The sequence below is a fragment of the Dermochelys coriacea genome, chromosome 3 (genome assembly GCF_009764565.3).
Source record: "Dermochelys coriacea isolate rDerCor1 chromosome 3, rDerCor1.pri.v4, whole genome shotgun sequence".
NCBI classification, from domain to species: domain Eukaryota; kingdom Metazoa; phylum Chordata; order Testudines; family Dermochelyidae; genus Dermochelys; species Dermochelys coriacea.
The window spans coordinates 204,715,436-204,733,345 of record NC_050070.1 but is presented as its reverse complement, the minus strand read 5'-3'; the positions used below and the strand labels follow the sequence as shown (position 1 = coordinate 204,733,345).

General features: G+C 47.9%; 1 protein-coding gene across 10 annotated transcripts in view; it reads left to right on the top strand.

Annotated features, from left to right (window-relative positions):
* The window catches only part of RRBP1 (ribosome binding protein 1), a 53,119-nt gene extending 36,835 nt beyond the window's left edge, over positions 1–16,284 (top strand). For 6 of the 10 annotated variants that reach the window (XM_038394300.2, XM_043512139.1, XM_038394302.2 and 3 more), the window contains exons 13-24: positions 626–718; positions 822–902; positions 1,064–1,153; positions 2,193–2,285; positions 4,012–4,083; positions 4,317–4,412; positions 6,970–7,053; positions 10,225–10,317; positions 11,706–11,789; positions 13,002–13,100; positions 14,269–14,412; positions 15,789–16,284. In XM_038394300.2, the coding sequence (XP_038250228.1) occupies positions 626–718; positions 822–902; positions 1,064–1,153; positions 2,193–2,285; positions 4,012–4,083; positions 4,317–4,412; positions 6,970–7,053; positions 10,225–10,317; positions 11,706–11,789; positions 13,002–13,100; positions 14,269–14,412; positions 15,789–15,827 (1,068 nt within the window). In that variant the 3' untranslated portion in view covers positions 15,828–16,284. The remainder of the gene's footprint in view (positions 1–625; positions 719–821; positions 903–1,063; positions 1,154–2,192; positions 2,286–4,011; positions 4,084–4,316; positions 4,413–6,969; positions 7,054–10,224; positions 10,318–11,705; positions 11,790–13,001; positions 13,101–14,268; positions 14,413–15,788) is intronic. The other 4 variants (XM_038394313.2, XM_038394315.2, XM_038394314.2 and 1 more) reach the window with 1 other exon arrangement.
* Positions 16,285–17,910: the final 1,626 nt, after the last annotated feature.

Sequence of the window (17,910 nt, the reverse complement as noted above, 5' to 3'; positions counted from 1 at the left end):
TTGCCACAATCGTTTACTCTTGGGGCTTGATCCTGCAACCACCACACATGGCGAAGGAACAGTGCAGAGGGATGATTGAGTGCTACAGTGAAATTATCTTTTCAACAGCGCTCTCCCATAACTTAACCGCCTGAATTCTTTGAAAACAAACTTTATACGGAGGTGTTCGTGTTTTTCCTCTCTCAGTATTTGTGGTGGTTAATGTTGGCATGTCCCTGGCAATGGTGTGGGAAGGTAGCAGTGTTGTAACATTCCGTAAATGTTATGATGAAAGGAAGATGATGCATATGGCTTGTCAATATTTCCACGTTTCCGACTCGTATGGAGATGTGCACTGTCACCGCACGGGATGCTGATATAATCAGATGGGCATCTCAGAATGGGAACTTGACTCCTCTGTTGCGTAACTAGCCTTGTGGAGATTTGTGCAAGTTTTGTTGTTTTTTGTTTTTGTTTTTTTCCCCTCCCCTCTTCCACAGTGAAGTATCGACTGCAAAACAAAGGCCAGGCCCTCAGCTTTGTATAAATCAGCATAATGCCATTGACTTCGGTGAAATGAGAACAGCTGGGATTTTAAGGTGCTGGCTTAAGTTTAGTTCATGAAAACCTATGTCCTCTCTTTCAGGAGGATTTGGAGCAGCAGCTTAGCGCAATTCAGACGCAAACAAAGCAGACGCTGCTTTCTCTCTTCCCGCAGATCACTGTAGTTCCACAACAGGTAGGCGCTAATATTCTCATGCTATTGGAAGGTGAGCCAATAGCTGTGCCAGTGAGGGAATGGGATTGACCAACTGATGCTCTGTTTTTATTTGTTGAATCAGGCTTACGGGGTGTGGCTACAGGAGTTTAAGGAGAAGAGTCTGGGAATGCTAGAGCAGCAGACAGCTAAAACAGAATCTCTTGTAAGTGATCTCGTAAGCACTGGACAGCCACGCCCCAAACATCTTGCTTTCTGTGGGCGTTGGTGTAAGGCTTAGCAGCTACAGACAAACATCAAATCTAGCAGCAGCTCTTGGGGGCGCAGTGAGAAGGGGGCTCCCTATAAAACTCCTTTTTCTTTCAGGATTCCGCACTTAAATTAAAAGAAGCAGAAGAGGTGCAGAGCACTTTACAAGCAGAATGTGAGCAGTACAGAACGATTCTTGCCGAGACGGTAGGTTAAGCCATTCAGGCCATTTCTCCTCTTCGCTGAAAGTACCACTCCACCTTTCTTGCCACTTACGAAGCCAACTGACTTTGTGAAAGCCAAACCACGTGTATAGTCTCTGAAGACACTGCACAGATGGGATGCACATGACTCTTGCAGCCGTTGTTTGGAGCTTTTGCAGAGCTTGGTTAAAAATATTTGCTGTCTGAATCCATCTAGGATTCTTATTTCTTAGTAATTACAATATAACTGCCCTTGAAATGCTATGGCTCTGCTACAGCATGGTTTGAGAACATAGAATCATAGAATATCAGGATTGGAAGGGACCTCAGGAGGTCATCTAGTCCAACCCCCTGCTCAAAGCAGGACCAATCCCCAATTTTTGCCCCAAATCCCTAAATAGCCCCTTCAAGGATTGAACTCACAACCCTGGGTTTAGTAGGCCAGTGCTCCAACCACTGAGCTATCCCTCCCCCATCCTGTGAAAGGGGTGGTCTGGAGCAAGTAGAGACAGGGTGGTGTAGTGGGTAAGGTACTAGCCTAGGGCCAGGTCTCTATTACCGCCTCTCGGGGAGGAGGCTTAACTATGTTGATGGGAGAAGTTCCTCCCATTGGCCTAGTAAGGTCTTCACTATAGCACTGTACATGAAGACAAGCCCTAAGAGGTGGGGGGACCTGGGTTCTCTTCCTGACTCTGATGCTGACATTTTGTGACCATGGGCAAGTCAATTCCCCCCCTCAGTGCCCCCGTTCCCCACACACCCGTTATCAGGTGCTTGATACAATGTGAGAAGACGCCTAGCAGTTCCTCCATGGTAGTGGGTCCTTCCTCCCCTAGTTTTGTAGAGACAGTCCAGCGCTGAGTCCAGCAGGCGGTGGCTGCTTCTCTAAAGAACCTAGAAGCCAAGCTGACCTATTGATTTCAGTGGGAGCTGGACCATGCCCATAACTTCCTGCCTTGACAGCAGTTTGAATGTGCTGCCCCAGTGAGCCTTGCCTTCTCCACCTGTCCAGCCTCACATTTCCGTCCCTTCTCCCTCGGCAGGAAAGAATGCTCAAAGACCTGCAGAAGAGTGTGGAGGAGGAGGAGCATGTGTGGAAAGCAAAGCTAACGGCGTCCGAAGAGGAACTGCAAAAGGTGTATCCTATGTGTCTCATCTATGTGTGAGCAGAAATCCCTGGGGTCCTGGTGACGCGTCTAATGCTGTAAATAACAAGGGGATCATAATGATCCCTTCTGGCCTCAATCTATGAAATGCAAGGGCTTTTCGAAGTCTCTTGCTAGGGACGGTCACGTATTTAAAAGGCTCTAGGGTTGAACTTGATGTAAAAACATGTTGTCTTAAATAAAGATAAACTGCAGGGCGATGGCACTTTTTGTCCTCTGCAATACTGCATGTGCGCGTGCTGGGAGGTGAGAAGGAAAGATGCCCTCTATATAAACTTCTGCCTCCCTGACACGCACATTCTGCCTCTTGAGCTGGTGATGGTATTCCATTACTTACCTTACAACATTCTCATCCAAGCTCAAGAATCAAACTCCGGCACCTCCACTCCATCCAGGGGAGTCTGGAAAGCCTTTCGAACGTTAATGTTCAAAGAGCTGGCTGTCGGAGCGGAGAGCGCACGGCGTTCTTTGCAAGGCTGTTTTTCCGTGCTACTTTCGGGACTCCCCGCTGTAGAGGAAATTGGCTACCTCTACAAGTCTGGATTGATGCTGGCATTGGAGCATACGCTGGTATGCGTCACAAAAGAGCCCCATTCAAGCCACCTACAGTGTGTGTAATCCTCTCCAGCTGTCTGTCTCGCGGCAGACGAGAGATACTCTGAGCAGAATGGTGCATAAAGGCTGAGCAAGAGGCTGTCCTCTTAAAAGGATAACCCTTTAGAGAGTGTGGGAATGAAGGGGTGTGACTGATCTCTTATTTCTTAGCTGGTGTTCATGAGAACTTGCCTGGGCATACTACATCATAAAGGAATTTAAAGTGTCCCTCTAAAGATTTTACACTGAAAAGTCTCTAAGCTTAGCATTGTGGAGCTCAGTATTTGTGTCAAATAGATAATGTAAAGTTTTACTCTGGTTACAAGGGGTGTGTGTAATTCCCACTCCCGTGAACACCAGAGTTTTGAGAGAAGCTGGCTTCTTTCCTGGGATGGCGGTGCATGAAATCAAGATTCTGCTGGCCATATGATGTTCTGTCTTGCCCATGCGTGTAATGTGAAGTTGGTGAGGTTGCATGGATGTAGCTGAGCATAATATGGCCAACAGATTTGTCATGGTTGGTGACTAGAGTTGGTCGGGAAATGACGTTTTTCTTCTGAAAAACAAAAACTATGAGTGGTGGCTTTTTTTTGTTAATTTTCCATTGAGGTTTTCATTGAAAAACCCGAACTTCAAAAATGTTCAGTTTAAAACCAAAAAAATTTCAGGTTATTATTTATTTTTGGATTCTTCAGCAAAAATGTCAATGCTCTCAAAGCCATTTTTTCCTATCAAATGCGGCCAATAGAAAATATTCTATTGACTTCAGTGGTGATTCATTAGAAGGGAGGAATCCAGCTTGACTCTCGGATCCTTGGCTTAATGTGCAGTGATAACTGTATCGTCATCCTTATTTGAATGTGGTTAGTAATGCGGCAGCACCTAAAGGTCCTAATCCTGGATCAGGAGCCCAGTTGTGCTAGGTGCTGTACAAACGCAACAACTGGTCTCTCCCTCAAAGAGTTTACAGGCTAACCGCACTGTGCCATTTTTAGTTGCTTGTAGGAGACATTTTAGAGGAGAGTCCACGTGGGGAAATACGGCTTCCTAACACTTTATTTCTTTATTTCCATTTTTTTGGGGGGGTCAACGGTTGGTGTAGTCCCAAGTCCAAGTGAAATCTCTTGCAGAGGCTGTGGACCAGGTGAGGGCAGAACTCCAGAGCACAGATCAGGTATGGACATTCTCTCCTACTCCAGAAGGAAAGGGTACTAATTTCTGCTGCATCCCCAGAACTTCCCTTTAATGTTGCCAGGAGAGAGGCGATTTATCATTTCTTCTAAAGCCCTCCGGGGGCGGGGAGGTTGGGGGAATTGGTCTTGCTGGTCTAGAGAGGCTAGATATGCAAACAGATGAACACCTACATCATGACCAATCAAATCACCGGGCTCTCTTTGTTTTAATCAGCTGAAGGAATATACTTCTCTTCTGGAAGCACAGCTGGAAAATCACTTGGAGACTGCCAGTTCAGAACGTCAGAACTACACAAAAGAAGTTGAAGCAGTAAGTGTTGGTCATCTGTTTGGGGAGAGACTGAAGCTAATCGGGGCCAGGAATCTCCAGAGCTTTAGTCCAGTGTGCTAGCCGCAAGCTCATCCTTCCCCTCCAGGAGAATACTCTAGATGGTATCTGCCTCGTTAACAGCTGGATCCATTCCTGACTTGAAGTGAACGGAGAGTTGTGCAGAAGAGTTGCTCCTTTTGAGGTTTTTAAACACCCCAAGAATCTCTGAATGGCTGATAATGAATTCCCCTGCCATTAGGGTTTAGAAGGAGCAGCTAAATGAAGCCATGGGTGTCAGAAGACACAGAGGGCACTGCCCACTCATCTCCCTCAGACCCATCAGGCTTTGTCCTTGGGGCTTGTCTTAACATCAAATCTGGTGTTTGAAGACAAGCAGCTGAGTTAACTTCAGGTGGGACTGAGCTAGAGCCGCTTGCGTACTGAGCAGAGCGAGGGGTTGGCTCGGGTGAGAGCGGAGCTCCTCAGTCATTCATGGCTTTGCAAAGCCTAAAGGAAACCTTGCGTCTGTGTGTAAATATGCTGCCTGCTGTCGGCCTTGCTAAACGAGCCGGCCGGGTGAGGGGTGAGATGCTCCAGCTGCTGTGCCCGTAGAAGCTGAAGAACTGCTTAGAACAGACAAGTCTTCGATTTGCAGATTAACTCCGGAGGGTTTGAAAGGGAAGGAGTGGCTCCAAAGTGGGCAGCAGGTTGGCATGGTGACCGCTAGGCCCCGGCCGGATCTGCTACACCTTCACTAGCCAGAGATGTGGATCCTACTTCACTAGCCTGCCTCTGCACAGACGGACAAACCACCTCTTTAAAATGGGCTTTACGAGTCTTTCGGCTTGGCTCTCAAACCTGTCGTTTTTTCAAAGGTGCCTTAGGGAGTCGGGCACCCGAGTCCCGTTGAATTGTAGTGGGAGTTGGGTACCTAACTCGGGCTCCTTTGGCAAGCCAGTCATGGATCTCTTTCAAGATGCTGGCAGGTAGAGGCTGCTTTCATGACTGATGATTTAGCTGTTTTGGTCCTAGCCCTTGCACCATAAGTGTACATGGTGCTGACAAACCCAGACCGCTCCCTGCCCCAAAGGTGCGTAATGTCAGGTAAACAGACGCAGGCCAAGGTGAGGCGTTATATGCTGGGTGGCATTATGGTGTGAGAGGCTCCCTGGAAGCAGTAGCTTAGGACAGAGAGGCTCTTTCCGGGTTGAATGTGAAACCCTCCCGAATGGAGAGGACAGCGCGAAAGAGGGCACCAAGCAGCTGGGAGAGCAGAGGTGTGAAGTGGGAGGAGAGAGGCCTAGTGTATTTGCAAACCAACTAGTGAACAGGAGCAGCAAACAGGCGAGTTTTACGAGGGGGTTCTCTGGGCGCAGGAGAAGCGCCTACGTGAGCCTAGGGGGTGAGTGAGATTTTGTGTGCTTGCTTGAGGGGTGCTTGCTTAACGTTTTTCTTGTCGTCTGTTCTAGGGGCTGAGTGCTGGGCCTAGCAGTCTGCTGGGCAAGGCTGAGAGCTTCCTAAACAGGCTCTAGCCTGCTATCCTTTGCTCCCTGATCCCTTGACAAGGGGCCTAACTTGGGGAGATCAGTTGATAAGTGCAAAGTAATGCACATTGGAAAACATCATCCCATCTCTACAAAATGATGGGCTCTAAATTAGCTGTTACCGCTCAAGAAAGATCTTGGAGTCGTCATGGATAGTTCTCTGAAAATGTCTGCTCAGTGTGCAGCAGCCGTAAAAAATACTGTTAGGAACAATCAGGAAAAGGCTAGATAATAAAACCAGAAAATATTCTAATGCCACTATGTAAATCCATGGTACACCCACACCTTAAATACTGTGTGCAGTTCTGGTTGTCCCATCTCAAAAAACATCCATTAGAATTGGAAAAGGTGCAGAGAAGGGCAATGAAAATGATTCGGGGGATGGAACGGTTTCTATCTGAAGAGAGAGTGAAAAGTCTGGGACTGCTGACTTGGAAAAGAGACAATTTTTGCGGGATACAATAGAGGTCTATACAATCGTGACTGGTGTTGACAACGTGAGTGAGGAAGTGTTGTTTATCCCATCATGTAACACAAGAATGCAGTCACCAAATGAATGAATAGGCAGCAGGTTTAAAGCAGACATCCCACAGCTGGCATTCAACCTGTGGAACTCATTGCCAGGGGATGTTGTGAAGGTCAAAAGTATAAGTGGGTGCAAAAAAGAATTAGATAAGTTCATGGAGGATAGGCCCATTAATGGCTATTAGACAAGATGGGCAGGGACGCAATCCCATGCTATGGATGTCCCTAAACTACTTACTAGCAGAAGCTGGGACTGGATGACAGGGGATGGATCCCTTGCTAATTGCCATGTTCTGTGCCTTCCCTCTGAAGCATCTGGCTCTTGTCGCTGTCAAAAGACAGGATACTGGGTTAAATGGGCCTTTGGTCTGACCCAGTTCATCCGTTCTTATGTAACTGATATGCTGCTGCTTCTCCCTGCCACTCCAAACTCCCAAGCTTCTTCCAGACACTAACCCAGGTGCTGACTTCCCTCTTCTTTTTTCCAGTTGAGACAGCTCTTCTCTGAATCCCAAGAACAGCTGGATGCAGCAAAAGCAGAAGCACAGAAACAGAGCAAGGAGCTTGCACTGGTAATGGCTAATTGCTAGATAATATCTAATCTAAGGTTGGGTCTACACTTAAAAGTTTGTTGTCCCTTATAGAACTATTTTGGTTAGGGGTGTGATTATTTTTAATGATGTATCAGTACAATCTGTAGTGTGGATGCAGCTCTACTGATATAAAGGTGCCAGTACCTGCGTATCTTTAGAGCTTGTCTACATGGGAATGCTCAAAATTGTTCTGAATTAACTTACAAAGTGGATTAAAGTCTCCTTCGTGTTCAGGAATAGCTATACTGGCGTAAAGCACTCTTATCCTGGCATAACTCTGCCAACGCTGGAGGGGATTGTAGCATTTCAGTTATACCAGTACCTCCACAACTTTCTAGTGTCAATGAGACCTAACACGGAGGCGCTCTTCGGTGGAGAGCGGCAGGCTGGGAAGCTATGATTAGCTAGAAGAGATGTACCACTCTATGACACTAATGAATTTCCCAAATCTCCACCGAACTCTGCGTGGAGTCTGACTTCAACTATGTCCAACTCCAAGTGCCTGTGGAACCATCTGCCAGGGGGATTTGTATTCTGAAAATGCTGAAGAAGGCGGCAAAGGGTTTCACACCATGAAACTCTTTCGATTCTCATTGTTGCTTTCATGATTAGACCAGATTTTTCCAGGTTCCAGCTATGCTGGATAATTGCCAGGCAGAAGCATGAATTTAAGCTGCTGTAAAATATATACAACCCAGCCAGGACTTAAGCGCTACTGGGTCATCTTCAGTGTGTCGGAGTCACCATGCGAACTGACTCTCTGGGCACAGAGAATGATGCTCTCAGGGTCCAGGGTTCAACTTCATGGACCAAATAACAAATTGACTCACTCACCATACCTTGCGTGCACACACAACTATATTAGAAGAACGTTAAGGCTGCGAAGTCTAGCACGTAAATTGGGAAATGCCAGTGTAATCTTTTCATCGACTTTTAAGGCCAGAAGGGGCCACACAATAATCTAGTCTGACCTCCTGCATAACACGGGCCAAGGTTGCAAAGGTAGCCTTAATTCTGGCGTTTCCTTTAAGAGTGCTTGATTTTGCCACCTTAATATTATTTTAGTGTAGGGTGTCTGTCTAATACATATGTGCACACGTTCCTTGGTTGATTGCCATTGTATTTGGTAGTAGGTCCCCTTATGGGAGGGATCCTGAGGGCATCCGGGGTCCCTCAGATGTCCTTATAGATCCATCTGTTGGCTAGAGGAATCTTTCTTTGGGTTCCTTTTGAAACTGGATTTTTCTGTATGTAGGAATTAGCCATAGAAATCTATGAAGGTTGCCCTGTCTGTCTCTGAACCCATTTGATCAATGTGATTTGACTGCCCTGTAAGAAAGGGAAGTGTTAAGAAGTTAACAGGATTGCCACTCCTAAGGGTTAACAAATCATGAGTTTGTCTTAAAAATGCCAGAATCTTTTATGCTGGATTCTTATTTGCTTTCTGGGGTTGGGAACCTTAAGGCTCACATTTGAAGCTGTTCTTTCCCAACGTGAGGGCTAGAAGCTTTATTTAATTTATTTATTTATTTATTTATTTCGTTTCAAAACAAATAAAAATAATCAAATTAAAGCTGCGGTTCTCACGTAGTTGTGTAACTCCAGGAACCGGAGCTTTCAGAAAAGGAGTTTTATATTGGGACTCGTGATACAATCCTGAGGGTTGTCCACACTTTTTTTTTTAAATGGACGAGAGCCGGGCAGTTCAAAATCTCCCTCTACAGTGCACCATCTGGTGTCTGGTTATAGCTTCTTTTGAATAATGAAAGCCTCCCGTGCACTGTAAATCTAATCATTTGGATCATTCAGGTAGTTGTCACAGATCTATATCTGCTGCTAAGGAGTAATTAGACCAGTTAAACAGGGAAGCAGTTGCAGGTATTTAGCAAATTCTATTTTCATCCAGCATTTCTTTTACCAGAACAGGACCGGTTGTAAATCTTCTAACCTTCAAACCCACGTCTCCGTAAAAGGCCGGGCAACACTGGGAATGGATTGAGCAATTGCAGGGCACCTTGGCAGGCTGAGTAGAAATCTGCGCTGGCTTCTCTTGATAGCAGCCGCTGGCTCTGCAGCTGTCATTGGAAATGTTGCTGTTCATAATGGAAGTGGAGACAACTTTAAAAAATAAATGTCCTTAAACAAATGCAGGCAAGGTGCAGTGTCCCTGCTCAGACCCAAATTTTGGCCTGTGTGGCCTAGAAAAAAGTTGTAGAAAGACCCCTTTTAGGACACTTCTTCCCCGCCTACCATCACGGTTGAGTCATTTTTGTGTGATAAGCTGCTAACCAAGGAGTTCTCAGGCAGTTAATAGAGTGTTGTATTAAAACGGTTCCCTGCCTTTCTGTTGCTATTGCACTGTGAATGTCCGACTCCACAGAGAAGTAAATCCTTTACAGAATCCGAATGCAAGCTCTAGTGTCTTCTGGATCCATTACAAAATCAGCTGTGTTTGGGACTCCTTCCGCAGATGACCTGTTGGAAAGCAAGACTGAATTTATCACCCACACCCTCCCTGTAATGTTATTGACTATCCATTTAACAGCTACTGTACTCAGAAAACATGGACTGATGCCCTGGCCCTAATCCTCCAGTTGGCTCCACCTGGATCTGATCCTTGTGTCTCTGAGGAACCCTAGGAACACATGTAATCATAGAAGTCTGACTGTGGGGATTCCACTGCAGGATCAGGGTCTGTTCTTGTAACCTTTCCATAGGGTTGAGTTCGTGGCAGGTGAATTTCACTGCTGGGGGTACCTGGAAAACCCCATCTGTACCAGTGAGGTTGCAGCTGTTCTTATGTCACTGAGTCTGGTCTGATAAACTTTGAAAACTCTTACTTTTGGGCGGTTTCAGGAGGATGTGCTGTGTTGGATCTTCATGGTTCCCTTCTGCGATTTCCGAAGGAGCACAATGGAATTTGGGTGTCTCATCCTCTTAGGCAGCTCTGGGAATCTCTTCCCCCATTGCTCAGCTAACTTCCAGCTGACTTGTTCAGGCAGCAGAACAAATCTGACCACAGCTGCGTTCCTACTTTTTGCTGGCCATGAGGAGCGTTTTCCATTGGCCACCCTCCCTACCTCAAAGCTTTGCCCACACCTTGACCGCCACTGTGTGTCACTGAGCCAGGCTTGCTGGTCCTTGTTTCAGGTCAGGCAGCAGTTGAGGGAGATGAAGAACCACGTGCATGATGGAGAAGCAGCTGGGTCGCAGGCTGACCCAAGCGAGTGCGAGCCTCTCGAGGTTAGGGCGGTGAGACCACTGCACGCTAAGGCACTGATTAATGACTGCACTTGTCCCGTCTCCTGCTCGGCATCTGCATGATAATTGTGTATGGCTTCACTGATGACTGTAGACTGTGTGTGTTGTGCTGTTTCTGTGGGGCTTCTATTGAGATGGTTAATTTTCTTAACTAGATAAGGGAGGGGAACAAGCTTCACATAACAAATATTCTTACCATGGCCCATTTGTAAAGAGAGGATTTAAAAAACCCACTTTCTTAATGTAGTTCTAGTGGGCCCCAGCTGAGACCAGGGCCCCATTGCACTAGGTGCTGTTCAGAGACCTAGTGAGACAGACAGCCCCTGCCCCAGAGAGCTTTGTTGAAGCAGATACCATGCAGGGTGGGAGGAAGAAAGTGGCATTACAGATTGGGGGAACTGATGAAGTGATTTGCCCAGGGTCATGCAGAAAATCTGTGGCAGAGCTGGCAATCCATCCCAGATTTCCAGAGTCCCAGCCCCATGCCTTAGCAATGAGACCATCATCTGATCACTTTTTGAGCAGGAATGAGGTCTGGCTTTGAGCAGTGCTCCCTGCTTTTGAGACCTCCTTGTTAGATGACAGTGGGATGACTCCTGGGCTTAGTGGCAGCTTTAGGGGATCCAGAGTCAGAAGATGGGTGGGCAGGGAGTCCTGCAGAGTTGATGCACTGGGTCCTTGAAGTGAGAGAATCCATTACACTGAACTCCATGTACTCTCTCTCTGGCTGGTTTTACAGGGTGCTGTCTTGTCTACTCAAGGGGAGGGCAGTCACCATGTGAGGCCCTGGAGGGTGGAGAATTCTGGTCTTATAGGAGTTCTTGGGCTAAGGATCAGAATTCAGAGGGGAAAAGACTTCGTGTAGGATTTCTAATCTCACTAACCGGAGTTGGGTTACAGGAATTAACCGAGAGTCTTTCAGCCTAACCTTTCTCTCCTCACTAGCATACTGACCCCACAAGCTGTGTTCTCTGCTCTTTGGGTCTTAATCCTGTCCATTGTGGAGTTTTCCCCAAGGTGCTGTGTTGCCCAAGTGGTGGGGAGCTGTCAGATGAGATGGGTGTGTCAGTCTACTCTTGGCCTTTGCAAGCGGCTCCAGTTCAAGTTGCTGGGGTTGGAACAAGGAGGCAGTATAGCACCAAATTGGGCAGAGACTGGAAGTGTAAAACTACTGCCTAAAGATTTCCTTTTGCTTAATCTTGGAAGCCTTTGGGAATTGGAGATTGGAAGCAGGGCCTGGCAGCTGCCCTTCAGGGCTTTGGGGAACGCTCTAGGGTCTGTCTCTGTTTATCTACGCGTAGCAGGCTTCAGCGTCATGTCCGCTCCAGTTGATCTTTCCGTGTGACTGATTCACTTTGGTTTCTCTGCAGTTGAAAACGCAGCTGGAACAAACAGAAGCAAATGTGGATAACGAGCAAGCACTGAGGCAGAAGCTAGCGCTGGAGTTTGAAGAAGTAAGTTCGAACCTGCGTGTACGTGGGACTCTCTGGCCTGCTGTCTGTGAAAAGGAATGGGGGGGGGGGGGGCTTCGCTTCCCTCCAGACAGAAGGTCTGTGTTTAAACCGATGGAGGGGGGAAAGTCCCTTTGAAAGGTTGCATGTGATCACCAGCATAGCAGAATTTTCATTACGCTGGCTCTTCCGAGCTGTTAATATGGGCGGGATGGCAGAAGGTCAAAATAGATGGTTGCCATCCCTTCTGGCTTTTTATCTATGCCTATTACTGACAAAGACCTAAAACTGAAAGCACAAGTTTGGTTCTTTAATCGCCTTTTCCCTGTTGTAAAATGCTGGTAACAACCCAATGAGTTCCTTTAAATAGTGAAGTCTGTCTCTGGGCTGCAGGAAAACGACTCCCACAGTCTGTTTCCGCTGGCTCTCGTTGGCTCTCGTTGGAGTGTTTTTTGTTTTATAAGGCAGCTCTACAAAAAAGTGGAAAATCAGCCTGAATTTAACCAATAGGAGGACCCTGGCATGTAAATGCGGGGAGGACAGGCTGGCTGCTTCCGGCCCCAGTGCTACTGGGGAAAATGCTACAATGTCCCACTCAGCTGCTCACGGGGTGGAGGAGGAGCAGAACACAAGTCTGCTCTGGGCGCATATGCTAGCTGGTTAATTCTAGCATGAAATGAAGGCTGTTTGAAATATTGCCTTGGCCTGCCTCTTTCCAAGGAGCAAACCATCATGGCTGCTGGGAGGGGCGTGGCTGCAGGGGGATCTTTAAAACGTCTTGAGCCTGATATGTGCATTTTGCTGGCAAATTTGTAGGCACAAGTAATGCCAAGGCCTGCAATGTACCGGCTAGTTTCTGTTCGCAGTCTGCCACGGGTACATGCACACCAATGCCACAAGTGTAAGAAGGTAGTGCGTGGTGGTCATGAGGGTTTACCTTTAAATTTTAAGCTGAGATTAGTTTGAGATTCCCAATATAGCCACTGAGAGCAGTGTACTCACTGCAGTGTAACGTAGCTCTGTGCTGATGGCCAAGGATAAATGTCGTTGTACCCACTGCCATGTGGTGCTGGGATTCTTAGCCAGCTGAGCTTCCTCTCTGCTCTTCTGGGCCATGCCCTCTGGACCCCTATGCATCCTGTCTGACGACCACCCGTTTGATTCTCAAGTATCCTAGTAGGGTAGGACTGACCTCTCCAATTCCTGAAACCGCAGGCGCAGAACTCGGTGTGCAGTTTGCAAGCGGAACTGGAAAAGTTGAGATCTGCTGCAAACGTGGCATCCTCGGAAACGGAGGAGGTTCAGCACCTGAAGGTAATACCCTGCACACCTCCCCTTGTGGCGTGGGGTCCGCAAGCTCATGTGGGCAAAGAGCGCCCTGGGTCAGATTTTGGTTCCAGTCTTTCTCTGCTGCTCCGGTAGCATGAGGGTACCACTGCAGGCTGGGTGAGAATTCTCGAGCCTGCGGGCCTAACCCTGTGAGGGACCGGAGGGGGCAGGGTCATCGCGCTCAATGCTGGCAGCTGCCGGGCTAGCTGTAACCTACGAAGCGGGAAGTCTGGGTCCCCCTAGCAGCCCAGAATGCAGCCCTGCCCTTTTGACACAGCCTGGAAGCAGCACCATGCGTGCTGTGCAGTAAGGGGGTATGTTTGCCAAGCCCCGGAAGGGAAGCCATACGCAGGGTAAGTACTAGGGGCACGCTCGCTGCTATTGCTATGGTCCCTGACTCGGGCCTGAGGGCTAGATCCTGAAGGCATGTCTCATGTCAGGCATTGCACTGTTTGGGGCCTCGCCTTCAGCCCTTCCTCGTGTGATGTCTCGCTGCAGCTGGCAGAGCTCCCCAGGCTCAGGCTGTGGGTTCTGGCCCTTGTAAGGTGGAGGAGGAGAGGAAATAAGACTCTAGGGCTGCTTCTCCCTTCAACCCTGGCATCAAGTGTGGCAGGGTGTTTAGGTGAGTCTGAGCCCCATCCTGCTCATTTCCATAGCCCTAGAGGGGAAGGAGAGCAGGCAGGTAAGGAGCAGCTCTGAGACTCTGCCTCTGTTGGCTGGCAACCAGCGTGTCCTCCTGACACCAGTCAGATTCATGCGGGAAGGAATGGGGTCAGCTGACTGGGCTGGACGGGGCCATCCATTGCTTTGGCCCCAGCACAGAAGGTGGTTAGACAATTGGTGGGGAGAGGAGATCCTGGCAAACACCTGTTGTGCAGAAGCAAGTCTTGATTCTATGTTCTTGCACCAAGACTCTCATTAAGGGTGAGCAACCTGTGAAATGTGGGGATGAGCACCAGTTACATATGCAGGGAGCTGAGCAGAGGTTTCCCCACTATCAAACAAAAACTAGAGTGCAACCCCATCACAAAAACCTCTCCAGGGGCTCTGAGAGGTGGGAGTGGCCTGTGAATGCTGCTGCTCCCTTTCTCCAGTGATCAGAAAATGATTGATCTAGTTATCGCAAATAATAGTTTACTTCAACTGTATGCAGGAAAGACTTGAGAAGGAGAAGAAGTTAACGAAGGACTTGGGACAAGCTGCTACCAAACTCCAAGAGCTATTGAAGATTACCCAGGGACAACTGGCCAAAGAAAGAGAAGCAGTGAAGAAATTGAAAGAGCAGCTTCAAGAAACGGTATTGCATTTGTCTTCAAATGGACCATAATGGTCTGCAGGTAGAACCAGGAAGCCACAACTGAAATTGGGACCCTGTTACGCTAAGCACTGCACAGACATGTAGGAAGGGATTGTCTCTTACAGTTGTAATAGATGAATCAAAGGGTGGGGAATGGAGACTCTGCGATGAAGTGATTTGCCTGAGGACGCGGGGAATCTGATAGTTGGCAACAGAGCCCAGATCTCCCGAGTCCCAGCCCAGTGCTTTAACCATCAGACCATCTTTCCTCTTCAAGATGCTTGCAGAGGTCATACAAGTGTGTGCACGTACATACATAATACACAAAAATGGGAACTTTACAAGAGGAGCACTCATATGCTGCCCAGGCTGATCTTAGCGGTGGCAGGACATAGAGTAGAGAAGTCCATTTTCCCCTTACCAACTTTTTCAACAAAAAGTCAGATTCTGGACGGTATGACTGTTCGCAGCGGTGGTGTAGCTGTGTCGGTTCCAGGATATGAGACACACGCAGTGGGTGAGGCAATCTCTCTTATTGGACCAACTCCTGTTGGTGAAAGAGATGAGCCTTTGAACTCCGCAGAGCTCTTCTTCGGGTCTGGGAAAAGTACTTGGAGCATCACAGAATTTAAACTTCCAGGCTCATCTTTTGAAGGTGTTGTGCCAGTTCTCTTTGAGGATGAGGACTGAGAGGTCAGACATGGTGTGATCACTTTGTAGCAAGAGTACACCAACACGTGATAGGGTGGGATTTTTTTTGTCTTTTTATCATTTTCCTGTGAGTTCATTTGAGAAAATTAAAGATTGTCTAGTTTTACACATATAGTTGTTGAGGCATTTGAGGCACCTTCTAAAGATGAGCCTGGGAACTTAAATTCATAACTCTGCTAGACACAAAAAATTATGGATTCAATAGAGACCTTGGTTTCATGCCTTGTTAAAGGATCTGTAACCTACTCTTTCTTTTCCTATGACTGCAGAGGTATTAATTACCCACATCACTTTGAATGGTTTCTTGCAACATGTGTTAACTCCTTATGCTTAATCTCTTCCACCTTGTATTTCACTGTGACACTGAGTACCTTTCCCAGACTTGAGGAAAAGCTCTATGGAACTCAAAAGCTTGTCTCTTCCACCAACAAATGTTAATCTAACTGCATGGCCAGAAGGCCAGATCTGATTTGTAGGGCATTTATGTTAACATCCCTGATTAGGGGTTCTTTGAGTCAAATGTTGAATCCAGTCTGCCATTATGATATTGACGTAATTGTTAGATAAAACTCTGTCCCTAAGAATCCCTGCTTCGTCAACTACTAAAACATAAAGTGTTCTATATACAATCCTATAACCTGTTCTGCTTTCTTTCTTTCTTCCAGGGGGAAGACAGTGCTTCAAAGGAAGGAACTTCTGTCTGATGGGTATAAGATCTAGAATTTAGTATTCCACTTACCAAAATGCCTTACACGTTCCTAAAATATATGCTCAGTTCTTTGCAGATAAAGACACACAAGCCATTAGTGACCCAAAAACCTCCTAGTTTGAGATTTAAAAGGATACAAATACACACTGCAGACATACATCTGTAAAGGAATTTTCATACTGTTTTTTTCTTAATACTGTGTTCCCTTGGGAAAGCCCTGACTGTGTCAGCCAGCTGCTTCCAAGTCTTTACCTTCTGTAGTAACAGAATCCATGAATGTGCGAAAAGGGAAGACTCTGTGTTTGTTCCTCAATCAGTGCAATTTTTGTCTTTTGGAGTGAATGAAGCCTGGAAGGTACACGATGCCCCTGTTTGTTGTTACCAGGTGGCTGCTGGCAAGTGTCCTTGTGAATTTCTGGATGGTAATGCAATTAAACCAATGGTGTAGCTAACTAGGGGTTGTTCTAGTCTTTTTTTGAGGCACTTGCAGCAAACGCTCCTGTTTTGATGGTATAAAGCGCTGGGATCATAAAAGACCTCGAGTCCTCTGTGTCCCAAAGGCCCCATCCTCCAGCCGCAGGACGGAACAGAAAGGTGACGCTCTGCTTTTCTTGCTCTTTCATGAGTGATATGAGCAGAGGGCAAAGTAGTACAACACTCCTAATTCCATGGTTTGAGCAAGTCCCAGAGATGGTCCTGGGGCGTCAGGGGAATGTGCCATGTACTAGGAGCACTGAACACCGCTACGGGTGCTGGCAAGATGGGTTTGACATGGCGGGAGTTCCAGCTTCATTGAATGAAGCTGTGCCCCGGTCCAGCTTGGGGATCCAGGAAGTTTCCCCGCTTTGCATCGTTTTGGCTGCGTCCCATGTGAGCCTCAAACCTTGTGTGTGTGTGTGTAGCCGAGGTTGCGAAGTCTCTCTCTGTTTAATGGCAGTTTTAACTGGTGGCTGGTGCACGTGCTGGTCCGTTCAACCTACGTGGACTTGCTTATGTTAAACCAGCCCCTTTGCGCCCCCCTACTGGTTAAGCGCTCATTTTGTTCCTTGAACTGTCCTGTGTTTGCAGTGGTCCTGCAGGGACCAGGCGTTCGTGTGCAAAGCATTGGCTGCTTTAGCATCAAAGGGAGCCCCGTTGGTTCCAAGCCAGGCTGGAGTGAGAGCCCTGTGGGGTTAGTCAGGGGCAGAATCTGGAGCCTCTTGTCGGCAGAGGCTAAAGAGACCCTTCTCTTTGTTTCCAAGCAGGGCTCTAGGAGGCTGGGTGCGGGTGGAGCCTCGTGCCCTGGGGAATGGCGCGCCTAACTCATTTGGGGAACGAGGCCTAGGCCACACCCCTCTCCTGAGCATTTTCTATTGGCTAGCTTTGGCAGCTCCCGGCCCAGCCTGCTGGCTTCTGTGAATGCCATTCATAGGCCGCTACCTCTGCCCAGGTGTGGTATAGGGACCCTGGGCGCCTAGCGCAGGGTTGTGAAGTCCACCAGGCGGCAGGGCCCAAAGACGCACTGCATTGCTCAGTCTAAGGACTCTAGCTCCAGGAGCTCATCGACGGGGACTCTCTCCTGGCAGTCCAGGGACATATTTATACAGCAGCCGCCTGACCGGTGCTTCTGTGCCAACCAGGATTCTTGGGGATCTCACCGTGCTTTGTTGTGCTGCCTATGGATGCCGTACCTGGCTGGGAGGTCCTTCGCTACCCCCATTGCACCAGAGCAGTGCCCCTTGTTTGCCTTTGGGAGGTGAGTCCTGATCCCATCCGATGCTGAGCTGGAGTAGAGCCTTATGCTCGTTGCACCTTGTTGGGAGCCACGCGTTTGGGAACCGACGAGGGCTGCATTGACCCGTGGGTGGCTCAGCCTTGCTTCTGCTCCTGGAGGTGAGCCTGACGAGGGATGCTCTGCGCCACTTGTTCGCTGACACTTGGAGGAGTTCGGTCTCTGTCCTGATATGCTGCTCTCCCCCTCTGGTTTTTACACTGATCTGCACATCAACCGAAAGTTGCTGTAGCAGCAACAGCTTCACTGATTTAAACAGCGATGGGTGGGAGGATTCGCCATCTGCTTGGAGGTGCCACCCCGCCAG